General features: G+C 49.2%; 1 protein-coding gene across 6 annotated transcripts in view; it reads right to left on the bottom strand.

The window, feature by feature from the left end:
* MFHAS1 (multifunctional ROCO family signaling regulator 1) overlaps nt 1-24,614 on the bottom strand; it is a 35,409-nt gene extending 10,795 nt beyond the window's left edge. For 5 of the 6 annotated variants that reach the window (XR_010071410.1, XR_010071413.1, XR_010071412.1 and 2 more), the window contains exon 1: nt 21,270-24,613. Coding sequence is in view for 1 of the 6 variants with exons in the window: in XM_063337246.1 (XP_063193316.1) it covers nt 21,270-24,465 (3,196 nt within the window). In the remaining 5 variants the exon portion in view is untranslated. Of the gene's footprint in view, nt 1-17,213; nt 17,453-21,269 lie in introns of all 6 variants that reach the window. The other variant, XR_010071414.1, reaches the window with a different exon arrangement.
* Between the last annotated feature and the right edge of the window lie 557 nt (nt 24,615-25,171).

Below are 25,171 nucleotides of genomic sequence, written 5' to 3'. Positions count from 1 at the left end.
CTCCCAGGAGAATAATTTGCACGCTGTCAGCCTGATAGTGTTTCTCATTTTCATGTCAGGATCTGGCCTCTATTGGGACAACCAGGAAGCAGTGGATGAGCAGGGCCCTGGACCTGGCTTTGTTGTGCTGCTTCTCTCTCTTCAGTCTGCTTGGGACCTTGAAGATACATTGCTCATGCTTCATGACAGGGGCATGAGGCAACCAAAATCAAGCTGTTCCTACATCCTGCCCTGCCTCAACACTGACCCACTCACTCCACCCCATGCCCCGCAGCTGCTCCAACCACATACCCACTGTTTTCCACAGCTCCACCACCCATTTGCTCTCCTACCCCTTCTCACTCTTCCTCCTTGCTGAAAGCCTTCAGGCACCAACCACTGCAAGTGGGTTTGGCAGGAGACAGACTTTACATCTCAGCCTCAACTCTTCTCTGTCAAGACTCCTTTGACTAATCCTTGCTTGTGACATCTCTCAGCACAGCACCCAGCAGTCAGGCCTTCAGAAAAGTAGAAAATAAAACACTTCAACATTGCCTGCATACCAAAAGCACGTCCCATGCTTGGTTTCCAACAGCAGTCAAAAAACAGGGCTCACAAAAGAGCCCCAGGTCCCAGGACACCCCTCTGCTTTGCATGCAGTCCTAGCCCCTTTCATCCATACAACTGTGAAGAGACTGGGGTTGGAGAAGCTATAGCTTCTCTGCCTGTCTGTTAGTTGCTTTGAGGTTGAACAGCTGGAGCACGTACACAATTAGATCAAACCTGTCACGGAGGCAGGACGAATTGAATAGCCACGTGCACAGATTTCCCCCTCTGCTGTAAGCACAGCCAATGTCCTCATGCGCTGGGACTTTGCAGCCAGCTCTACGGTAGATGAGAAATCTGCCAGCAGTCTTGGCAGAAGGAGGGGGAAGGAGATGGTGTCTCACACCAAGCCTGCTTCTACACCATTTAAATCTTGTCTTCACCACTCTCTGCTTAGATTAAACGAATTAGTTGCTTCCTGCAAATGTTTCTGTGCATGATGCACAAGCTTGTTCTCAAAGGACTGCGCACAGAAAATACTGCTCTGTATTGGTATGAATTTTTAATATGCTCCTCACAGCACGACCTGCATGTCACGCACAAAGATACTTCCCGGAAAGTTAGAATTCTGCACGTTCCTTGATTTATTTCTGGAGCCCTGAGCAACCTTATCTACTCAGCCTGCTTGGAGCAAAGTGTTGAATAGAGAGCTCCAAGTTAGAACTTCATTTTCTTCTCACTGGAGGTTATTCTTCTGGCTGCAAACACAACAAAAATAAAGAAGCAGAAACATCACAAAAGGGAGCAGAGCAGGGTGAAATCCACAGTATGAAGACAAAGTTTCATGAGCCTCACATTGCAGTCCCAGCTAAAGGATCTTAAACCTAACAATCAAAAAAACCCAACAAAAATCCCAGCCTGTCAAAGTGCCCCAGTGGGAGAGACCACTGTGGAAAAAAGCAACAGAGAAGAAAATTCTGTTGGTAAGCACCGATCACAACAGCAGGCTGGTGAACAGAGCCACCCATCAGGTACAGCACATGCTCAGGAACAAATCAGCCTGGGATTAAATACAGTTAAAAAAGAAAGGGAAGGCTTGAAAACAAAAACCAAAGCTTGCTCTGGAAATGTGCAGTGGGAAAGACGGCTGGTTGCAAGGCAAAGGATCAACCTGCAGAGATAAGTCCCCAAGACCAGAAACTGAGAGCACAGAGAAAGGACGAGGAGAGCAAGGAAGCGGGTTAGAGCTTTCCAAAATATGCAAAAGGAACTAATGGCAATTTGCCATTTCTCCTTTGAAGGGTTCAAGAACAAAAATGTCAGCAGTGACATCTTACTTGAACACAGAGCAGTCTTCTGTGGGTGCTCAGCTCCACTCTGGAGCATCACAACTGCCAGCCGACAGGCTCAGCCTTGGACTGCTGGCTGACCCAAGCACAAGAGACCTTTCCAGCTCTTGTATTCACAGCACCAGCTACCTCTCGAGCCAGCACCTCATCTCTAGGCCTCACAGCTCTGGCTGTGGACATGTATATGGCTCACCTTGAATATTTCCCCCAGCTGGCTGCACCAGAAAATGTTTTCCCAAGGCTCTTAATTCATGCCAGATGACAGAAACATGAAACAACCTCTGTGATGGATCTCTGGAAACAGGCAGGAGTGTTTTTCAGCTTGGAGCTGACGGGTCTAGGTCAAGCTTCAGGACCTAGAGCTGCCATTCCCCAGGCAAGGAACCCCAGACCCGTTGCAGATGCTGCACCCTGCTCAGCTCAGGTCCAAGCAGCTTTCCTCACCACAGCTGAGATCACTCTGCACTTCACCTCCTTTACCTCCTACCCAAGGAGCCACCAGGCTAATCACTCTGGCGGGAAGCCTGAGGCTGTGCCAAAGGGTAAGGTGTTCTGCAAGGCCTACCCAGGAGACACAGGGAGACAGATGCTGGACCTGGCAATCGCTACCTCTAATTTTAGCCACTCAGGGAAGGGGAGAGGTCACAAGCTAGAGACTTAACCCCTCACTGTCATAGAAGAAGAGGACATTGACACACCTCAGTGGTTGCAAAAGCTCCGGGGAAGCCTTTGGCACTGGACCGAGTATACCTTTGGGTGAAGAACTTGAGTGGAAAGCATTTTGGATACTCGACTCAGCAGCTACAGAAGGGTAATTATTCAAAATGCCAATTTACATCTCATCCACTAATTTCCCCAACATGAGTTATTTGAGATCATCCCCTACCAGTGTGGCAGTACGTGGTTTCCAAGTATAAAATTTGGAAAACTCTATGTTTGTCCCAAAACATTAGTTAATTATCTTTTTCTCAGGCACATAGAAGTTAATTATAGTTAGAGCTGGAATTCAATTGAAAGCAAATCAAAAAACCCCACACATTCCCCAAACCACACAATTTGGTACTTCCTATCTCCATACTCACAAACCAGAATGGAGAGAGCAGTAGGAAGTCATCAAAACAGCTCCATCAAAATAACTCCAGGAGCACTCATAAAGGTTTGAGCCCTTCTGTCTCCTTCTGACAGTTTGAAATAAGCAGCTTGGAGAAATGAAGGATCGTTGACATCTAACTTATTCCTAAACCAGTGTGGGTAATTGATCCACCAGCAGCATGGCTACACGACGCATGCAACATCTCTCCTTCCACAACTCACGAAATACTGAGCACAGAGAGCATTTATACCAGGTAGCACCGACACCTCAGCAAAAGGTGTCTCCTTGTCATGAGGAGAGAAGGCTGTGACTTTTGACGTCAATGCCCGCCCCCCCAGAAACACGGGGGAGTGGGGAGTAAACATGATGCCATTTCACCACTCTGTCCCACCAGAATCCACCTATTTCAAATAGTATTTCAGCATGAGTAGCCTCCCGTGTTCAGCTTCATCTCTACCTGTTCTGTTGGGCACTCCATCCTTCTTCTACCTGTGCAACGGGGAAGGTGGGAGCAAGCCACCTCTGCCCATGAGTGACCAGAGCAGACACTGGAGAAAGGAAGCGACCAAAGGGGACAAGCAAACAGCACAGCATAAAGGCTCTGCAAAATGGGAGGGGGCACTGGGAAAACCTTAAATACAAAACAAAGCATCCTCCAAATTGCTGAATATTTTGCTGCCCTTCTAATACCAAAAAGCTCCTCGAATTGGCAGGCTGCAACACAGCACTTTAAGACGACCGCAATACAAAGCCATGAAAAATTGATTTGCTTCATTAACATTTTAGGACCTTATTAGCTGGAACGAAATTGACTGTCAAGGCATTTTCAAGGCATTTTAAGGGAGAGCCATGGTATAATGAGCTCAGTGCGAATTATCTACATCCCAGAATAGAAACAGGCCTGTCACTGAGTAACCAAGCCCAGAATCTACCTTTTGGTTATTTTTAATTCCAGCCTTCAGCTGTATCTGCCAAGGCAAAGCACCAGCTGGAGAGAAAGCTGCAGCCATCCCTGACCTGTCTGCTCTCACCCAGAAACAGCAAGGTACGACTGCATGCAGAGCATCCACCCAAACGCTAGACACCACCAGCTGCAGCCAGTCCAAATGGCAACAATTCCCACCAGCCCTGAGCCCACCTTTCCAAACAGTAATTCCAAAGCTATTACAACCCCATCACAGAAGAAATACTGAGCCTTCTTTCATCCAGACAATTAGTGTGCTGCAGGTGCCACTAAAGGAAAAACAAAGAGTTTAAAAGAGCTCTCAAAGCCATTACTGTGATAAGCAAAGTTAACAGGCAGGATTCACCAAGGTCTGCAGGGAGTTGCCAGGACTAGTCAGCATCCTGCTAGCTCTGGATTTCGGTGTTTGGGTCACAACACGTTAACAGCTGGCACATGAAAAGCCAACCCCTGGAGGGGGTCTTACAAAACTCATTCCCATGGACTTCCAGCCTTACACAAGCAGTGAGGCAAGGCCAAGTCTCAGCCTGCCCCTCTGCTAAATTTAGAGAATTAGGCAAGACTGAAAGACATTTTTCCTCACAATAGTTTGGCTACGACATTGCACCCAGAACTGGCTGATCGTTTTTCTGCCTGCTCCAACACAAGAACGAAGAAGTTTCTATGCATGCACTGAGAGGTGCAAAGAAAACCAAAGGAAGCGGTCCAGCACCTGACCCGAGCTGCAGAACTCCCTGCTGCAACACACTGTAGATTCAAGAAGCTCACGAGGGTTCACAAAGAGACCAGACCAGTGTCTTTAAACATTACTAAAGAGACAGATCCCTGTGCTGAGGACAGACAAAGGCTGAGAGAACACCTGGGACAAGGTGGCTTGCTTCTTCCCCACAAGATGTCCATGCATGCTGCAGCTGAAGGTAGGATCCTGGTTACGCAGTCCCTCTTCTGGAACAAGCTTTCAGTAAAGTCCAGCTGGGGAGCGAAAGACCTGCAGTTTCCCTTGTAGTAGCCTTTTACATTCTAACACAACAATCCTTTGTTTGTTTTTCTCCAATTTGCCTGCCCTTCACAAGCCAAGAAAAAAACCAAACCAAAACACACATGCAAGACGTGTGTGTACATGTGCTGCCCAACAGTTTTCCCTGAGATTAAATAAACTCCTTCCTGGGTAAAAGTAATTTGGCTCCATGAGTTGCTGTTGCCCTAGGGCCATTCCAAGGCTTCAGTGCATTCAGCAAACTAGAGGGAGCTGTATTTTCAAACCTGTGTGGTAAGTATTCTCTTCCAGATCATTTAAGGTGAGATGCGTGTGCAATACTCCTCTGTAAAGCTATTTGGGTCACTCTGAAACCCTCCCTGTTCAGCAGGACAACCACAGAGCCCACTTAACCAAAGGAACAAATTATTTTTTCCCCCCTCTTCATCATCAACTGGTATAAGGAGCAAAGTCTAAACACTGCTAAGTCCCACTCAGGCTCAAATGTTAAATCAAGTAAGTGTTTTAACTGTTAATTGAACCAACTTGAACTGATCCCTATTTTAATCTATTAACATGACTTTCTACTGAAGCCACTTTACTGTGGAATTTGACCTATGCATGCACATCACAAAATTTATTCTAGGCTTGTGCTTAATTGGAGCAAAATGCCTCCTCGGTGCTTTTCCTACAAAGCTACCTGCTTCCTGCTAGTTAATAACTAACACCACACTACATGCTGACCACAGGTATGGCTTTAGCTGAGTAGGAACCTGCAGAATCACAGAAATTTCCTTAATTACAAGGGCATCAGATCTAACTTGCTTCTCTGCATATGTTTTTTCCCTTTACTGAAGCTTCATGACTACATCCTTAGGTCAAGCGTTCCGTCCTTGTGAGTCAGAGTGTGATGTAGATTTGTGTGAAGTTATGTGGCTGAAATCAGAGGAGCAGAGCACTGAGACCAGTGGCCAACTCTCCTCTTGGTCTCACAGGTAAGGCTGGCGTTTTCTATAAAAGCATTGCTGGTGCACATGGCTGTGACCAAGCAGCACTCCACAGAGCTCAGAGCCTGAGTTTCCCAATGTCAACAGAGGTGGAGTACTGTTTCAAATCTTCTCCATTCGCTTGGTTTAAAGTATTTTTGTTATTACCAAAATTGCCATCTTTGAAGCCTCACTGAGCTGCTGGCTTTGCATTGTTCAACAGTCAAGAACAAAGCTCTGTCTGTCCTTTTACTATTAATAGCTTTACAAAATTTTTTTCTAACTTGTCCCCTTTTTCAGAGGGGATGAGAACCAATCTTTTATATATTTTTTTTGTGGTGATTCCTCAGCATTTCCAATCACTTACCCATTCTTCTCTGAACCCTCTCATTCCCTAATATCCAAACAGGTGACAACTAATGGCTGTAAATCAAAGTAATGACTAGCTTTTGCTTACAAACACCTTTCCCCCCTGGCAAAGTGCTTATTTATGGACTTAAGATTATAGATTGTTTAACTACCTCTGCTGAAACCAATTCTTACTACTTTTTATTTTGCCACTGCAACACTTTCCAAAATGGTAAGTCATGCGAGTTCAGAAACAATAGCTTTGCTACTTAACTCCTGCAGAGTTCATTGCCTGCTAAATGCCATCTGGTCTGGGGTTCTCAGTGCCCAAAAATAAACTGCAGCATCCGTCTTCTCTGTTTAAAAATCGCTTCTAAGGCAGTCATGTTCGCTACTGAAACAGGAAGGAGCCCTGAGGGCTGTAAAGAACTCATCAGCCTCCCAGGAAGGCAGCAGCATTGCCAGGAGAACATTTCACTCCTCCGTCACCTCCTCTACCCCTCTGCACCTTCCCAGGAGCTGCCTGCTCCACCACGGGAGCTCTGGGACGGAGCTGAGCTCCTTCCTGGCCCCCTAACTATTTGTGCTGCAAACCTGTTTTACTTCCTGGTTTTCTCCAGGCAGCCTTCCACCAAAGGGATGACTCTCAGGTATGTACTCACCAGTGTCATTGTAACACAGCACTGGCCCCCTCTCCTTCAGATGTTTCACCAACCCACCTGAACTGCAAGCTGGCTGGCTCTCCTCTGCCCAGCACCGATCCCCTCAGAGGGATCTGCCTTGGGAGGACGCAACCTTAAAACTTCCCAGGCATTTACTTGTACTGATCAAAGAGGAGAGACTCAGGGAGATCTTAAGCATATGGTCAAGAAACTCCAAGAACGAGGACTATTGGTACTGGAAACGCAGGAATCAGCAGGATGCTTGCTCTGAAATGCCATTCAGTGCTGGAGTTCAGGCCCCAACCAGGCTTTCTCTGAGGGGAGATGAAGCAGATGTGGCAGCTCAAGAGATGGCTTCTGCCAGGAAAGTGGGCAAAACGCTAGCATACAGGAGAAGACGGCACATTTCAGAGCTAATCAGAGATCGCACGTTGTTTCAGACAGTGCACTTTCCACAATACAATGGTACAACAACAACCGAAGAAATAAGGTCAATCACACACAAACTCACACAGAAGGCCATTACAAGAGAAGCAAAGAGCATCCCTTCCTCTGCTGCGCTTTGTCCAGGATTGCAGTTTGTTCTGAGATGCAGGAGGCCCTGGAGGACCACCAGAGTTTTGAGTATAGAGAGTTTAAAGGGGGAGCATGAGCCAGACTGGACTGGAAAGAGCCTTTCCTTCGCTCCACCACCACTGAAAGTTTGCTCTGCGAGGGAAAAATTCAGACAAAGCACAGACATACTGGCTACTCCTATTTGCACACGTAAGGATTCTGCATGCTTGGTGCTAGTGGAAATCTGTCCCACAGCTCTCAACTTCACCAGCAGCCGCCTGGGAACCAGAGGCACTTGTGTCCCTTCCCCGTGATCTGGTTCCCTCCCACCCCCCTCGTCTTCCTGCATTTTTCTTAAACACACAAGCCAAGAGAACAGTTCTCCAAGCAAGGCAAAGCTTTATTAAAAATGACTTCTGATTAGAAAAGAGTTTTAAATCCTTTTGTAATGATGACCGGATTATCCAAATCATGCTACATTATGCAACTGGGGATAAAGCAGAACAGAGCAAGTGGCAAAAATGCCATCTCTAGCACAGCCACAACTTTGAGCAGCTCTCAAGCTCAATATTCACCTGCAAGGCTCAGATGGGGCTGGGCACACGTAGTATATCCCAGATAAGAAGAATCAAGCACGAGGCTTGCATGACGCAGCAGCTATAGAGCAGAGGCTGTTTTGCAACATGGCTTTCAACCAGAAGTGCTGTTTCAGGGGAATACTGCTGTTAAATGCTTCAGGAAACACAAGCAAGAGTGACAAGCCTCTGACCTGGAGCCTGGCCATGGGTGTGCCATAAACCACGACAGCTTGTCATGCCAGACCGGCAATGAACTAGAGGTCGGGCAAGAACTGCACTCAAGCTGCCCAACCTCCCTTACAAGGGCCACACTGCCACCATCCACCCTGCCATTCAGGAGCAGGAGCAGCCACCCAGCAAGTGAACGGCCACGCTGCTCAGCTTCGCCTGGCCCAAGACACTCAGCCATGCTTGCAACTGCCAGCTTTTAACGGGAAGTGCATTTTTTTTTTTTAGCACCTGCAAAGTGCTGTGCCAGAAATCCAAGTCACAGATGTAATGTGACTCCCCAAATCATCAAGCATCCCCTCTCATCACACCCTCTTCAGCCCAATGGTTTGATTTTTTTTTTTTGATTTTTTTTTAAATGAGATCCCTGTGTGAATCCCTAACTTGAGCATGGTCTTGCCTTGTTTGGCAACATTTTCATAACGCTGTTTTTAGCTTCACTGCAGGCACTCAAAACACGTATGTATGTACATAACGTGTTAGGCTCTCTTTTGCTGTAGAAGAAAGATGTGATTTATTTCAAAGAAGGACAATGAACAAGTTAAAAATAACAGGCAGCTTCAAAAGCTTCATGGTAGCTTTCTGTTACAAATGAAGACAGAGAAAGGTACTTCCCCCCCCGCTGCCCTGATTCCAAAGGAAGGTTCCCAACTTCTCTTTATCCAAAGAAGTCTTTACTTTGTCTGAGCCTTTGACGCACAAATAAACTGTTTGAGAGAAGACACGCACAAGACTCAACTCTTGATCGTTTATTTCAGCATCTTACCCTAGGAAAGCTCCAAGCTGACCACAGCAGCCGCTTGCTGAGCTGAATTATTTGCCCACACAAGCATTGGTTAAGACCTTGCCAAAATCCAGTAATGATGATCACCACAGAGTCTGTGGACTCCCACTGGGCACACGCATGTTCCTCTAAGAAATTACAAACTTCTCACTTACTAAAGTTGTCATGAAAATGTCACCAAGGCTAGATCACAGGCTTCTGCTTCACCAGCGCGAGCAAGACTCCCTGCACAAAAAACCCAACAGCACAGGTTCAGGTACACAGATCTGACTGGACCTGTTAGCAAGGACAAAGCACGCGGGAGCTTCAGTCCCCACATAGGCTTTTAGCACTGCCACAGAGCTGGGCAAAAGTACCTGGAGCTGACTGAAGTTCCAGAGTGAGGCCCGCATCACCTCCATTTTCACACACTGAATGTTTCTGCATAACTGTCCACCAGAAGCTTGGGAAAAAAAAAAAAAAGTAAGAAATAAATTCTTGCTCAGCAGATCTGTGGGATATTGTAGCCAGCAAGCCATGGTATCTCTTCCCAATGTCCCAGTTGTCTGTCTTCACTCCCATCTCAATGTGAAAGAAGGCGTGGGATGTTCGGAAACAAGTCAGAAGTCAGCTGAAGCTAGCAGTCAGCTATATTAAAATACAAGCTCAAAGCTCCACAGATCCAGCTTTAACAAAGAAGAATCTGACTTGGAAAAAAAGTAACACCCAACAGTAAAATTCAAAAGCTTGAATTATATATTCCTGACACCAAGAGCTCAAGGTGCTCAGCAGGCCATGATTCCAGCAGTGCATTTTCAAGCCTGGGATGGCTCAGTCCTGGCCCATAACAGGGTACAGTGAAAGGAATTCTGTGTATTAAAGAGACCTGTGAAGCTAGAGGCATGACTGGTTCCTGCACAAACTCCCACTGCACATGCAGTTGTCTCCCTGCTTTGGTGACAGTGACACACCATCTTCCCTATGCCTCTTCTGAGAATTCATAGATGGAGAGTGTGGAGGGGGTGCTAAAATTTATCACCACTGCCACTCACTACACCTCCAAGCCGCTGAAAGAGTTAACTGCTCTCCAAGCAAAGGGCTTATTGCTACCTTTTTTAAACAGAGCGCTGAGCCCCAGAGCACGGTGGGGAGGGCCAGAGACCCTCTGTCGAGCGGACAGGGCTCGAGAGAGCTGAACAGGACTGCCAAGGGGCCCTGACGCTGCGCTGGCACGAGCCCAGCGTGAGCAGGCTGCCCTCAGAGCCCTGAAGCTGCAGCACGGCCACGTTACTTCACAGAAACAAATGTTGTCTTTTGTACTGTAGCCATCGCTTAGTGCCCAACCAAAATAGATTTAAGCTGTTCCATAGTAAAAATAACAGCAACCACGAAATGTTATGTCAGATCACAGGAAGGGGAAGCTCTTTTTTGATAGACTTCCTAAGTTTAGCAGCTTTGATAAACCAGAGTCATTTGGACATAAGAATTTTCCACATGCAGTGCGTGCATCATTATCTGAAATAAGAGCATCAAAATCTCACTCAGACAAAGAAAGAGCCTGTTCAAAAGGAAGATTTAGAGAAATGCACAGGGAGCTGAAAACTCATCTGGTTACACAACGTGTGTTAAGTAGGCCTGGTGCTTGCTGCCGACTCCCTGGTTTGGAAACCTGCCACCAAGCACATTTGACCCCATCCAGCAGTTCTGCCTGTAAAATACAGCCGTGCACAGCAAGGAGGGAAGAAGCCCTATGCAGGCCAGCAGAGGAAACACAGACAAAACCCTCTGCCCCTCCTTGCAACAGCACAGACTTATCAACAGGGTAAGTCTGTGCCTCTCCCCCGTGCCTGGGATGCCTCTGCAGCGTGGAGAGAAAGGTTCGCCTGCTTGCTCCTCTCTGGACACAGCATGCTGGCTTCCTGAAGATACAGCCCAGATGAGGCTTCCCCAGGAAAGCCAACCCATCCAAATGGTCTCCAAACTACGTGGAGATTACTTTGAGCCAGTACTGATCATCCCAGCTCTCACTGCTTGCTCCTGGACAGGCTGCCCAGCAATGCGGTGGTGCAAGATGGAGTTACTCAAAAGGGGTAACGGTGGGACGGAGGCTGGCTGGCTCAGAGCCCACATTAAGGCAGCGGAGGCCAAGCCAGCAGCTGTACCCTCAACCCACAGTGCTCTTTAAAACCAGTTTGAGCCCAGGAACAGCTTGCCACCACTGAGTCAAAGTTTGGTACCACACAGCTGTTGGCTCAGTCTGACACCAGTTTGTCTGGATTTACAATTCCCCGTGCCCTTGGGCAGCTCCTGGGCAAGTCTGCAATTTGCAAGACACCTTCCATGCTACAGATCTCCCAACCGTGCTGAGCAGCTCAGCTGCCTCCTTACCATCTCTTCTGCTCCAGCTCCTGTGGGTCTCATCATGACTAAATCCCCCTGCTAAGGAAGGTCATTGCTCCTGTGAGCCACTCCTCACTTCACAGATAGAGAATAGGATGAGGCATTACAAAAGGAAGGGGACATCTCACTTTCATAGCTGCCTCAAGTCCCCTTTGCTCACAGACAGACAAGGCCCCAGCTGCTCAGCCCTTTTTTGAGGAAAACACAAATGAATTGTGCAAAAATACATTGAGACATTCCCGATCACACATTGCAATAAATACAGCTGCATCTCGCTCCCTGTTGAGGATGTAATCCTGAAAAGTGCAAATGTTAGCAGTTTGACAATTATGCTCTTCTTCCCCATGATGTAGTAGAGGAGAACATGTGTACAGACTAGCGAGTTATACATAGTATAAATACAGAGGGAGAGTGGAAAGATACAAATGCAAATATCAGGATGGTCAGCATGAGATGACCGCTTTTCAGAATGGATCACTATCCCCAGCCATTACCCCATTTTTGGGTCCTTCATTCTTGATTGATCTTGATTAATCTGAGAATTTTAATAAGAGTGATGAAAACTATCCAAACACAGGCAACAGGAATACTTACAGTAAAAGACTGATGTCAGGCAGCCAGTCTCAGACAGAGGTCCCCGCCTCTCCATCCTCCACACCGTACATTCTTTGCCTGTGATTTCGGCTCTGCGCATTGCTAAGTCCTTGCTTTCTAACATTACCTGTTCAGAGAAAAATTGCTTGCCATCCATACCCAACTGCTTCATCTAAGGAGGTGGCCACACTGAGTGAAGAAAGGTATTAAATGGTCAGCAACAGAGCTCCACAGCAACAGCTAGAGATGCAGCAGTATGCTGCTGCACCATGCAGCGCACTCGGTCTGTGCTGCAGGACAATTTTGCAGTTCTGTTATGTCCAACACAACGTTTCAGAGGCCACACAATAGAGATGCATGTTTCTTCTGCTGCAGGAAGCTCACCCTCTGCTTGTTGACTATATAGCAAGGGGCCTTACTCAATGGGAGGACACTTGTTTTGGGGTAGGTTTGGGACAAATCAACCTCTTTAGCAGTCCTCTGCTGCCAGCCTTGCATTGATACAAAGGCACAAAGTGTGCTGCAAATGTCTCTTGAAGTCAAGCAAGATCCAGTCACTGTGTTCACCTTTAATATTTTTCCACTGCGTGGTTTCACATGGCAGAAACAGCAGCCAGACACTTGTGAAGCAAATTAGGTCGAGCACCTCTGTCCCAAGCCAACCCCTGCAGATTTGGGTGCTGTAGAAACCATGGCCTATTCATTTTTTAGGAAGCTAATCAACAACCCTACCCTGCTACAGGGCAGGTACTATCCCTTATCACAGGCCACTGCTCACTGTGTTGCTGGAGAGGAAAACACCTGCTAAAAATGCAAAGAACATGCTCCAAGACGAATTCAACACACAGAGTTGGAAAGTTACGACACACAGACCATTTGAGAGACAAGTCTTGAGCAAAGTGTGTCACAATCTTACACTCTGTTAGGACAAAAACCTACAAAATTAATTTTATCATCAATCACAGACTGAGGTCCACAAATCCCTATCCTACTATTGTTGTACCTTTATTTGTTTCCTTCCTGTTACACCGTTAACAGGGGGAGCCTGAAAACTCTACAGAAAGCGATGGGTATCAGGTGAAGGAGCAGGGATGTCTCCCAAAATGGTCTGGCCAGTTTGGGTTCCCTCTCATGTAACACAAAAAAAAAAAAATGCTTATCTAAACTCGATGCTTGGACGCATCCACCTTAAAACCAGGTAAAGGGGAAGATACCCTGATATCACTTTCATAAAGGGCCTTACAGAGATGAACTTAGCCAAGCTTGTGAAACCTCACTAACAAAAACCCAGCAGAAGGCTCCCATCATTTCATCAGCACAATTCAATGTAACCTAGATCAAGAACAATACAGCTCCTTCCCGGAGTATTCAAGCATCACCTCCAAGTCAGCATGTGGCAGAACTGGGCAGGTCTGAACAGGATTTGAGATGCAGCTTTGTTTTGCTCTGAAGGTTACTTGCCTCCACAGTTCAGTTTGTCCTGATCCTCACAAAGTGCTAAGCCTAATGGACTTCCCCACAGAAGTGCCTAGCTCACCTCAAAGCTGTTGTCTGGTTCACGCAGACCTTGCCGTGCTGAACTGTCAATTCAAAATTAATGTTATCTTGTAAAGTCTGTAGGTCCTAGGCCAGTTTCACACCCATTCACAGGAGTCCAACCTAGTCACTGCTAAAACCATGAAGTAGGTGTACTCATTATACCTTTGGGAGAAGCACAGAGCTCCTGAGAATGACCACTGGGAAAAAAACAAATCTGAAATTAAGGTTTTGCTTTAAACCACAACCAACTCCAGCAGGCAGGCACTCCAGCAGTCACAGCTCCGTTCGAACACAGCCTCCATCCACTGGCCACAGGCAAGTCACCCTTAACCATGGAGCCTGCATCAGTCCTAAACTACACTGCCACTGACCACATTGGCAACCCGATCAGCACATTCAGGACAAAGCTTTAGCCAGGAAAATACCACAAGTACAATATGACTTCATTCTCCAGCAGCCTGCTGGGGCAGAGCCATAAGCCCTCAAAGATGGTCCAACTGAACTCCCCAAATAAAACTTCTCCCAAACGCAGCCAGCCAGTTGTTTCACAGGTCTTGAATCCCCCAACTCCAGTTTCTTACATCTGGTTCCCAACAAAAACTGCTAGAGGACAAATCTCTCCCAGCTGCTCCACTGGAACAAGGGCTGCATCCACACAGGTGATCTTCCCATTATAGGCTGTAAAGTGCATCCACTCAACAGCTTCTAAAAATGACAATGCCTCCTCATCTTCTGTATGAGACACAGCTCCTTCACACTGTGGTCACCAGAATCCCATCAGCTCTCCTGCTGTAGAGGCAAGGAGATCACCGTATAGCAGACCAAGGAGGCAGGCTGAGGCTCCTACAACCCAGATGGATTGCTTTCTCAGACCTGGATATGTTCTTAGCTAGCCAGAAGCACCAACACATTTTGTTTGCAGTAGCAAGAGTCTGATTGTTATAACTGACACAGACTTCAAGGACTCCCTCCCCATTCCTTGTCCCTACAAGGTGCTTCCTTCAATAGTACATCTTTAAATTGGCATCCCACAAGCTCACCTGAGAAGAGGTGACCTTATTTGGCACCAGCCAGCCTGCTTACTCTCACAGTTGCCCACATCTGTATAGCAAGCGCAACTACCACAAGCAAGGAAAGGAGAGGGAGATAAAAGGAAGTAACTGATTGTCTTGTATTCACCCCCCCAAACCACAGTTTTTCTTTACTTATCTGCGGAGGTTATTATTCCTCTAATCAGGGCAGAGGGGGAAAAAAAAAAAAGTAAAAAAAAAAAATTGTACTCTGATGACTTTCAAGAATTCAAATCTGACACAGAACTTTTCATTAAATACATTTCCTCCCTTCTCCCCTGGCAAATTGTTTTCAAGAGCCAAACAACTACCCTGCACTATTATTAGCAAATCACTAATTGGAGAGCATGCTAGGCTACCACAATTACCTGCTTAATAATGCAAATGCAACAAGACGCCACAGCATACAGAATTACCTAATAGATGCACTCATACGTTGCTTTTAAACTGATAACTTGTTTTTCAGAGCTCTATCCCAATGTCAAGTAACATGTTCTCAACATTACCAAAAAGCAACAAAGATTCAGCACTGTTGGTGATTTCCAGCCATCCTCTCCTGAGATGCAAAAGGAGTAGGACCTTGCAATGTATCTGCATGTGGATCATGCACATGATACATCTCAACCAAACTTACATGGAAAAACTTTCCACATGTGTTTTTAGAAAGAGGCACCACACCACCAGAAATGCGTGCACACAGCAGGAAGCAAAGGACATTTCATGACATCTGTGTTCACAGAGTGCTGAAGCAGAGCACAAATCAGTCCTCATGTAACCAATTGACTCTGGAGAGGGGAAATCCTACATTAACATTTCATCTCACCCCCACAGCCAGCAGCTTTTAAATAGTTATCATGCAATGAAACAAAGAATCATTTGATACTGAGCGTCTCTTTTACAGGTCATCTCCTGCAAAGACAAATTTCAGTGACTGTAAAAATAAAAAGCACAAACAACAACAACAAAAAAAGTAATGCATTAAAGGCCAAGAACTCTGCTTTGCTTCACTAACCAAACCAAAAAGATCCACTCAACCAAATCTAGTGTTTCCCTGGTTCAGTGATGGCAGCTCAAAGTCCAGAGACGATTCCCATGAGGAATGGGGCAGAGCAAGACAAGCTGTTATGGAACAAACCCAGAGTTTTCTTGTACCAAGCTGACATACCAGGAAACCTTTCATTTAGCAGAAACGTGTAGGAACTTTTTGCATAAGGAAGAGTATTCCTTCAAATAGTGTTAAATATGTACGTTACCATCCTAATTTCAAGTAATTTCAGTAAGTTCCATATTAGGAGCCTTAAGAAAAAAACTGCTGAACACACAAAGCAATGCATACAATACAAGGTCACCAGACACTGCAGGCAGCAGGACAGCTTTAAGAAGGCAATTCAAAGCCTCTGCCTCTCTTCTGGCATCCATGGTTGAGTTTGTTCCTCCCATTCCTATTTAACCCTGAACCAGGCCATCAGGCACAAGCCCAGCTCTGTGCTGGCTACTCCAGTTCTCCCCAAGGACTGGTTCCCACACCTACACCCCACTAGGCACAGTTCCACGGCAGCCATCCACACTACACACCACACTCTTCCTCTGGCAATTCCTCTGCCTCCTCCAAGACCATGAAATGTTTGTTGTCTCTTTCCTGAATGTGTTAAATTAGAAGATGCCCTACCACAGCCACCAACCAAGAGGACCTCAAATGCTCACCATGCTTAACATGAAGGAAATCTCTAAGAATCCCTGGTGGTAAATAGACCGTGTTTCTACACCATTATGTACAGACAGTCACACCACTCAAGGTTGTTGCTTCAGCATCACAGAAATCAGCTCTTCTTGGTAAGCTCAATAATCAGTGCTAGAGCTTCCCCAGGTTCAGCAACTGATCTGTTCTCTTCTCCTCCTGAATCACAAGGCCTCATTCATCTTTCTCCTACCACCCAGATCATCCACGTCCAGTGCTCCCACTGTGCTCAGGTCTTGCCCTACTGTCTCTGATTATGCCACAGTACTCTGCTGAAGCCACAACCTTCAAGATAACGTGACAACAGCCCCAAACAGCTGCAGCATCTACTTTGAAAGTCAGGCAAAAAAGACTCCACCCTCAAACAGGGAAAATAAAAGGCTGCCAAATGCCAGCATCAGGCTCTGTAACAAGCAGGTGTTGCTCTACTGCAATTGTCTGTGAAAAACCACAACTGCTTACAATTTAATTACAAAGAACAATTAGATATCTGACATCAGCCTTTCATAGAGAGGCAGCTCAGATTTTGGAGCAACTTCTGAGCCCTTCTGACAAAACCAGTCCCGCCTGCTCTCTCCTCAGCTTGCATGGGACTTGACATCATGACACACCATGGGATCTTCCACCTCTCCATCTCCTGACTCCATCCCAGCCACCAAGGGAGCACGTGCTTGCTTTTGACTCCAACTGATGGTGAGCATGGTTCACTTCCAATCACATGAATAAGGTGGCCTAGAATTAGCTCTGCTCTGGCCATAACACAGAGTCTCACAGGTAAGTTACACTATGATACCTCCATGTGTACCCCTGAAGATGACTGGCATGTAATCCTTGCTTCTACTCACCTTTGATGTGGGAGACGGGCAGAGTAGAGGCTCATGATCTCCTCCCTGTTCCGACACCTTAGGAAGGGGGCAGCAAGGCAGGCAGGAGATGCACACTTCCTCTCCACAGGACACCTCTTGCCAGTCCTCCAGCATCTCTCAAAGCTCCTCAATGGCTTTGCAGCATCCTTTTGGAGAGGGGCTGCTAGGCTCACACACAGTATTACCCATGGCTTTTTGTCTGTTGTTACATTTTTAATCTGTGAAAACCCAGAATACCTTGTCTTGCTCGTGACAGCATTTTGCCTGTTTTTTGCCATGGACAAAGTCCCTGGCTTTCTTATGTCTGTGTTCACACAGGTAACTTCACAAGCAGGAATAAAGGAAAACCACTGGTCAAACTCACCCCTCCCCCACCACCACTCCAAACATCAAAAGGATCACACATCAGACATCAGGACACTTTGTGCACACTACAGTGTGGAAGAGCCCAGGGTGGCCCAGACCCTGCCGAGCAGAGGGCAAGAGGAGACAGCAGCAGAGAAGTTAGCAGGTGCACTTGAAAGCAAGCTTAGAAAATCCAGTCACATTTGTCCAAACAAAGCACATGTGTCTACTATCAGACAGACAGCAAATGACCTCCAATCCACCAATTTTAAGTCACTTAATAGCTTATGGGACATGAACAACCTAAAAGTCCTTCAGTCTAGGGGCTACAAGAATATCACATAGAAAAATTGCAGCATTTCACAATGCCTGTGACAACCCAACTGAGGTCTCATTGTCTTGGAGCAGTGGACTATTCTTCTTGGTCACTCCAAGCAGGGGTATACCTTTCTTAGCTTGGCAGGGCTTATCAGCCAAGTGGATGACTGCAGCCTCAAAGCACACAGATTCCAGCTCAGATGCCAATTCAATTACTATTTCACCCAGCCACAAAACTGTTTCAAACATGAAAACTTCCTTAAAAGGAACCCATCAAGGCATTTCTGTATCACTTATTTTCACTGTTTGTTTGCAATAAACCCTCAGAAGACTGAATCCAGAATCCCAATTCTTATTAACCAATTCTATGCACACTAGCTTGTTCTTAGAAATTTTCTGTGTGTATTATCAATGGAAGTTATAGAGGGTGCACGCGCAGGACAGAGGGAAGAAGTGGAAAAGCAAGGATTAATCCTCAACTCATGAACAACCAAGTCCCCTCTTTGAAGGGGATTCCAATGAAAATTTTGGATGAACAAAGAATGCACCACCAGTTTCATGAATGACGACACAGATTGCGCAACCAGACACACAGCCAGACCGCGCTTCCATTTTTGAGCACAAATTTGGCAATGTCTCTACAGAAATATTTCCCTTATTAAGGTCAACAGGCTGCAAAGCAGTTCTTCAGTGCAGTCCTAAAAAAGACCACAGCCCTATTTAAGAATTAACTGCATTGTAATTGCCAGGGATTTCCACTGGAAGAGCTTGGAAAGAAACAGACATCTCCCTTGCTATGCATTTGCGTAACATTAGACCCATCTCTTTCCTATACCCTATTAAAAATTACACCAGCCACGATTCACTTGCATGAGAGCAAGCTTGGCAGCACGACTTTAAACACACACACCTCCTAACCAACAAAATCGGGGGGGGGGGAGGGGGGGGGGGGGAAGGCTTCAGCTTCATGATTGCCATTTAGGGGCTCCTAAAAAATCCTTAGTTCACAGGGCAGATACACAGCAAAGAATATTTTAGATTAAGTGCAGAAATACAGGTCTCTCCAAGCCAAATGGTGGTTCACATTTTTCATACAAATGAGATCATAGCTGGGCCAGATTTAAGCATCATCCAAGAAGACAAGCAGGTTTCTCGATTAATTGCAGCCTTTAATCACTCTTCAGCACTTCCACAGATCAGCCCTGCCTTTGAAACACATTTGTCTTCTCAACATGTTCTTCCCCTAGTTAGACCTGCATAGTATTTGTGTTAAGACAGTCACCCCCTGCCCCAGGGCAGGGCCACTTGGGATGGCAAGTCCTGTGCTCCTGTCAGCAAGGCCTGGCTTCTCCTCTGGAGAGCTTTGGAAATGCTGCAACTCCATTTCCACATGCAGCATCACCCAGGTGGCGTTTGGAGGCCTGGTATGTGAGCCCCTGCTCATCCCATGCCCAACGATGCACTGGTTACCTGCATCTCCCCTTCCCAGCACACCCACCCTGGCTCTCAAGAGAGAGCAATCCTTTCCTACCTCTGAGGTAGGAATACATGGCATATATGGCAAACATATATGGCACAGCCAAATCCTAAAGGAAAAGGCCCTTCGATTTCAGTGCCCCTCTTACGCTTCCAGACCTGCTCTGACTGTCACTGGTCAGCAAAGATGCCAACTGTTTGCAGACAGCCCGGCTCCTCTTCACGTTTCACTTTTAAAGCATCATCTACTCAGCAGGGAAAAAAAGAATCAGCCACAAAACATTCACAAACAAAAAAAAAGAGAAAAAAGAAGAAATGCATCTGCAGATCTGAATTATTCACAAGCTAAACCTTCGATAGCCTCCCATCACACCTGCAAACGTAGTTTGCTATCTTGGCTGATTTTGGGGAGGTTTGGTTTTTTTTATGTTGGTTTTGGTTTGTTGTTATTTTTTAGGGGTTTTCTGTTTTTTAGTCTTAGGGTTTTTTTAGAAAGCAGATCACATTGCCCCAGGCACCATGTCAGCAGCAAGACCCAGCCTGCAGATACCACTCAGCAACTCACACAGCGTGGGTTCACACCCCCCCAGTCCAACGGCTCTTACATAAGGCAGCACAGTTAGAGGGAGATGCGGTTGACGGAGACAGCACGCAGGCTGAGGAGCAAACAGCATCTCCTTATTTTCAAGGTCCAGAAAAAAACCCACAAAACAACAAAAAACCAAAACAGCCCCCCAAAACACACATTCTTCACAATTGCCTACAAACCAATTCAGCACCAGTGCTTGCTTTAACTCAAATCATACTCCAGTTCCCACACAATTTCAGGCTACCTGTAAAAAAAAAAGAATGTTCCAACATACTTCCAACGTGGGTAGGTGTGTGTGTTGGGGTGTGTGTGTGTGTAAAAAAAAATACACATTTTTAGAGCGCTGCTTGCAGTACAGACTGTTTTGATTTCATGAAGATTTACACACAAAAGCACCTTTCCCATTGCCCCCGCAAGCCCCAGAGCAAATCCAGCAGAGGAGGGAAGACACAGGTTAGGAGGCAGTACAGATGCTGCTGGAAAACACCACCAACAAAATCACGACTTTAAGAAACGACAGATTTAAAAAGCACTGCAACTAGTCACGTTCCAGAGGAGAGATATTATGCTTTTTTTGTTAGATGAAGGGGGTGAGAAGGAAAATAATTGCTCTCAAGAATAGCTCCAAAAGGCGCAGTCTGGGAATCACTTCTAGGTGAGACACTTAAACAAAGAAGATGGAGTATCCCTCTCTCTCTTCAGGGAGGAATGCTTTCTGCTAGAGACAGGGCTCAGATGCGAGAAAGTGTTTGTTATACAGGGCTACGGAGACCAACCCACCCATTGTCTACCAGCAGGAGCTTTCCTGCATTCAGAAAGGCTGCAACACAGGCCAGGTTTTGGCAGTAGAGGGTTGAAGGGGGAGACGGGGGCCACCTGCAGTCTTTTAGGCATCTCTATCCATGTTTACAAATAACCCCAAGGAAGGGGGAGCTGCAGGGCAAAGGGAATGAGGAAAAAAACCGCAGTGCCATTCAAAGGAATGAAAACAAGGAGAAGGACAGGTCAGGGCCTTTTCAACAATGTCACCGCCACTGCTCAGGGCCAAAACCCAAAACATAGAAAGAAATGGCACGGACAAAGTGGGATATAACACCCCCCTCATCTCAGAATAGGGTTATTTTAAGCCTGTCTCCTTGGAGCTACCCTAATATTTTCTCTCATGACTCAAGTCACCAGGGAAGGGAGTTAGAGCAGAGGAGAAGAAAAAAAGAAAGAAAGGAGACAGAGCTAAGACTAACACCATAAGAGTCCCTTCCAGAAGGGGCAAAGCCCCAGAAGAGGAGGAAAGCTGGGCTGTGCCTTACCTGGAAAAGTGTGGGGGTTGGGTGACCCTCTTTTAAGGCACTTTGAACAGAGGACGTGCACAGTGTAGTACAGGCCCGGCCATTCCTGGAGCAGGACATTCAGTTCTTCCACTAAAGGGGTAATAGCTTGCCAAGCTGTCCAGATATTTGGTAGGGACGCATGACTAGCGATAGAGAGAGTATCTGGCTGCAGAGCTCCCCTGGCAGGCCGGTAACTCACCACCACGGGCACCTTTCCCCGGTAGGCATAGATCTGGTATTTGCCATCTGACCGCTGAACCACGTGGCTGTTAATCTGGACGCTGTAGCGTGCAAACAAGCCGGGTGGGAAAATGAATGGAAAGCTATATTCAATCTGCAGCTGCTCGACCACAAAGGACTGTCCGCTCAGATTGGCGCCGTTGATCCACGCCTCTGCATGGGGCACCTCGTTTTTCACGTAGCAGGGAAACTTGTACCAAGCAGCCGCCCCATTTAGGGGCTTGCATTTGGGTTTGTTGACACAGTAACAGAGGCCCATTTTCTCCAGCAGCTCCAGGATGAGCTGCAGATCCTCCCTGCTCTGGATGTGGGGCTTAAGGAGGAGACGGATAACGTGGGCAGGGAGGAGGCCGTGCAGCAAGAACCCCTCCACGTAATGATGGAGCTGAGTGGCTCTCAGTTCGTCAATGTGGGTGTCGCTGAGCAGTTTCTGGAGCAGCACAGTGGCATCCCGCTGGCAGAAGACATTGAGGATGTCAATGAGCCGCGGCAGGTTGTGGAACACGTACTCCCGCAAGGTGAGGTGCTCCTCGAAGTAGAGCAGCTTTCCACTCTCGTGCAGGTAGGACAGGGCGCTCTGGAGCCGATCCTCCGTCAGGCCTGCCTGCAAGCCCAACCGGGCAGAGTCCCACCAGCTAAGCCACAGCTGTTGAGCCTGTGGCTGGAAGTGCAGCTCCTCCAGCACTTGCCAGGATTTGGGCAACACTCGATGCAGGTTTGGGAAGATATCCCGGTGCTCAGCCACTGAGAGGAGCTTGTCCCGCAGGCGACGCACCTGGCAACGGTCCCGGCAGCTGAAAGGCAGCACTGGAGAGAGGATCTGTGGGCGGTGGTTGAGAAGGTACTGAAACTGGGCTTTCTTTCGCCGCAAGTTCTTGTCTGAGACCCCATAAAAGGCAGCATGCGGGCTGGAGCAGCGCAGGTCAAAGTCCTGTCCCAGTGCCTCGTCCACCTGCTGGACCAAGCTCTGGAGTCCCTCAGCATCCCTCTTCTCCTGCTGAGCGATCTGGTGATGGATGTCCAGGCACTTCTCTTCCAACTCCCGCTCCGCACAGAGGTCAGCGTGGGTTCCCACCATACACACCACAGCATGGGGCACCTTGGAACCAAGCCAGTGCAAGAAATAGCCCACAGAGGGGTAGAAGTGCTGAGGGACATAGGCACTCAAATTCACCACCAGCACATACAGGGCTCCAGGAGAGAGGAAGAAAGACTGGATCACATCATAGCTCGGGTCCCCCGCCAACTCGTACACAATGAATGTCAGGCCCCTCTCTGCATCCGCTGTCCAGTCCATCACCTCAATGCCCTTGCTGCCTCCTGACAGTCCTGGTGGTACTTGGGACGCATCCGATGGCAGCGATGGTGCAGGGCATGGTGTTTCCCCTGTCACTCGGTGAGAGGGCACGTGAGAAGGGATGTCCTGCTGCTCAACAGGGAGATGTTCCAGCTGCTGCGTGGCAGGTACCCATGCTGAGGAAGCATCCTGAGGCTCCAGGAAGGGACAACATCCAACTGGCACTCTCCCAATGTCCTGCTGCTTCCCAGGGCACCCTCTGGGCTGGGTGCTCCCTGCTTCCAGATTTCCCATGTTCTCCCTCTGCCCATCCTCCTCCATGAGACATCGTCTCAGCAGGGTCTTTCCTGCATCCTTTAGGCCCATGAGGACAAGCTTGAGGCGGGGTTTGAGGGCAGGCTGGGAGTGGGCCAGCTCGTGCTGGTAAGCTGCAATGTAAGGGATGCCTTTCATGCACACCTCATAGGGGGGCTGGATGAGGGGGTTGTCTTTGATCTTCCACAGGGTGACGCGGGAGAGCTGCCCGAAGCCCTCAGGCAGGATGGCAATCTGGTTGCCTTGCAGGACCAGCTCCTCCAGGCTGTGGAGAAGCACGATGGAGTCAGGCAGGTAGCGGATGTGGTTGTTGTCCAGCCAAAGGGCGCGGAGCTGGCGGAGCTGACAGAGGCGAGGGGGCAGCAGGGTGAGCTGGTTGCGACTCAGGTAGAGCTCCTCCAGGCTGGGCAGCGCCAAGATGGCAGTGGGGAACTCCCCCAGTAGATTGGAGGAGAGGTTCAGCATCTTGAGCCGCTGCAGGCTGCCAAAGCCAGCAGGCAGAGCCCGTAGCCGGTTGCCGTCCAGCATGAGGCTCTCCAGGGCACTCAGCTGGCAGAGGCCCTCGGGCAGGGCCGCCAGCCCGGTGCCGCTCAGCCAGAGGATCTTGAGGCGGTGGAGGGCAGCGATGCCCTCGGGCAGGGCCCCGAGGTGGCGGTTGCCTGAGCAGTCGAGCTCCTCCAGAGCGGCCAGCTCCAGCAGCGGGGCGGGGAAGGAGGGCAGCAGGTTGTGGTCGACGTCGAGGGCGCGGAGGTGCCGCAGGTGGCCCAGGCCCTCGGGCAGGCGGCGCAGGCGGTTAAAGCTGAGGTCCAGCTCCTCCAGGCGGCCCAGCTCGGCCAGGCGGGGGGGCAGGCCCGGGCCCTCGGCGCCCAGCTCGTTGTGGCTGAGGCTGAGCTTGCGCAGGCCCCGCAGCCCCGCCAGCGCCCCGCCGTCCCCCAGGCCCCGCAGCCGGTTGTGGCTGAGGTCGAGTTCGGCCAGGCGGCTCAGGTGGCGCAGGGCGGCGGCAGGCAGGCGGCCCAGACGGTTGCGCCGCAGGCTGAGGACCCGCAGCCCGCTCAGGGCGGCGCCCACCTCCTCGGGCAGCTCCTCCAGCCCCCGCCCGCTCAGGTTCAGCGCCTCCAACTCCCCCAAGGCCGCCGCCGCCACCGCCGCCGGGGGCGAGCAGCGAGACGCGGTGGCGGTGGGGGGCGGCGGCGGCCCGCCCGGCGGCCCGGCGTCCGGCTCCGGCTCGGACTCGGGCTCGCCGGGGCCGCCCCGCAGCTTCCGTGCGCGCAGGGCGGCGTCGCGCCACAGCCGCACCGCCTTCGGGGGCTCCGTCTGCGCCATGGCCGGGGGAGCGGGCCCCCGCCCCGCCCGACCCTACCTGCCGCCGCTGCTGCTCGCCATGGGCGCGGCCGCGATGCGCGTCGCCGCCGCCGCCGTCGCCGCCGCAGCGGGCTCGGGGCTCCCCGCGGCTCGGCGCCGGCACTGCCAAGCGCGCCGCACCGCCCCGCGCACGTAACCGCCGCCGCCCCGCCGGGGGCGGGGACGCGGGCACGGCCCGCCCCGGCCTGTCGGGAAACCCCCGCCCGCCGGGCACCGGGAGCTCCTCCCGGGGTGGAAGGGTCGCTGCCGCCGGCCCTGAGCTTCCCAGCCTGCGGGGCTGCCCCTTGCAGCGTCAGCCCCCGGTGCGGGGGGGGCGGTGGTGCCGGCAGCGATAGCGGCGCCGGGGCGTTCCCGGGACCACGGTGTGTGAGAGCAGCCGCCGCCCCCGGGTCGCACCCTGCCCCCGGGCTGTCTGCGAGGTTTGCGAGCCGCTGGGCTCGGGGGGCACAGCTCACCCCGTGGGGGAACAGCAAAAGCTCTTTGTACTGCGGATCTCCGCGTCGTTTCTGCAGCAGGCAAAGACTGGTTTTTCATCCAGCCCTGCAAGAAACCGAGATTACGTGCGAAATTACGTGCGTTTCCGTGCTGGAGGGTGCGAAACCCGGTGACCCTCCGGTTAGTCAGAGCAACTCTGCCACCTTCCTGCCGCGCTTTGTTTCCTTTGCTG

This window comes from Chroicocephalus ridibundus, chromosome 5, assembly GCF_963924245.1.
Source record: "Chroicocephalus ridibundus chromosome 5, bChrRid1.1, whole genome shotgun sequence".
Taxonomy (NCBI): domain Eukaryota; kingdom Metazoa; phylum Chordata; class Aves; order Charadriiformes; family Laridae; genus Chroicocephalus; species Chroicocephalus ridibundus.
This window is presented reverse-complemented; position numbering and strand designations above follow the sequence as displayed.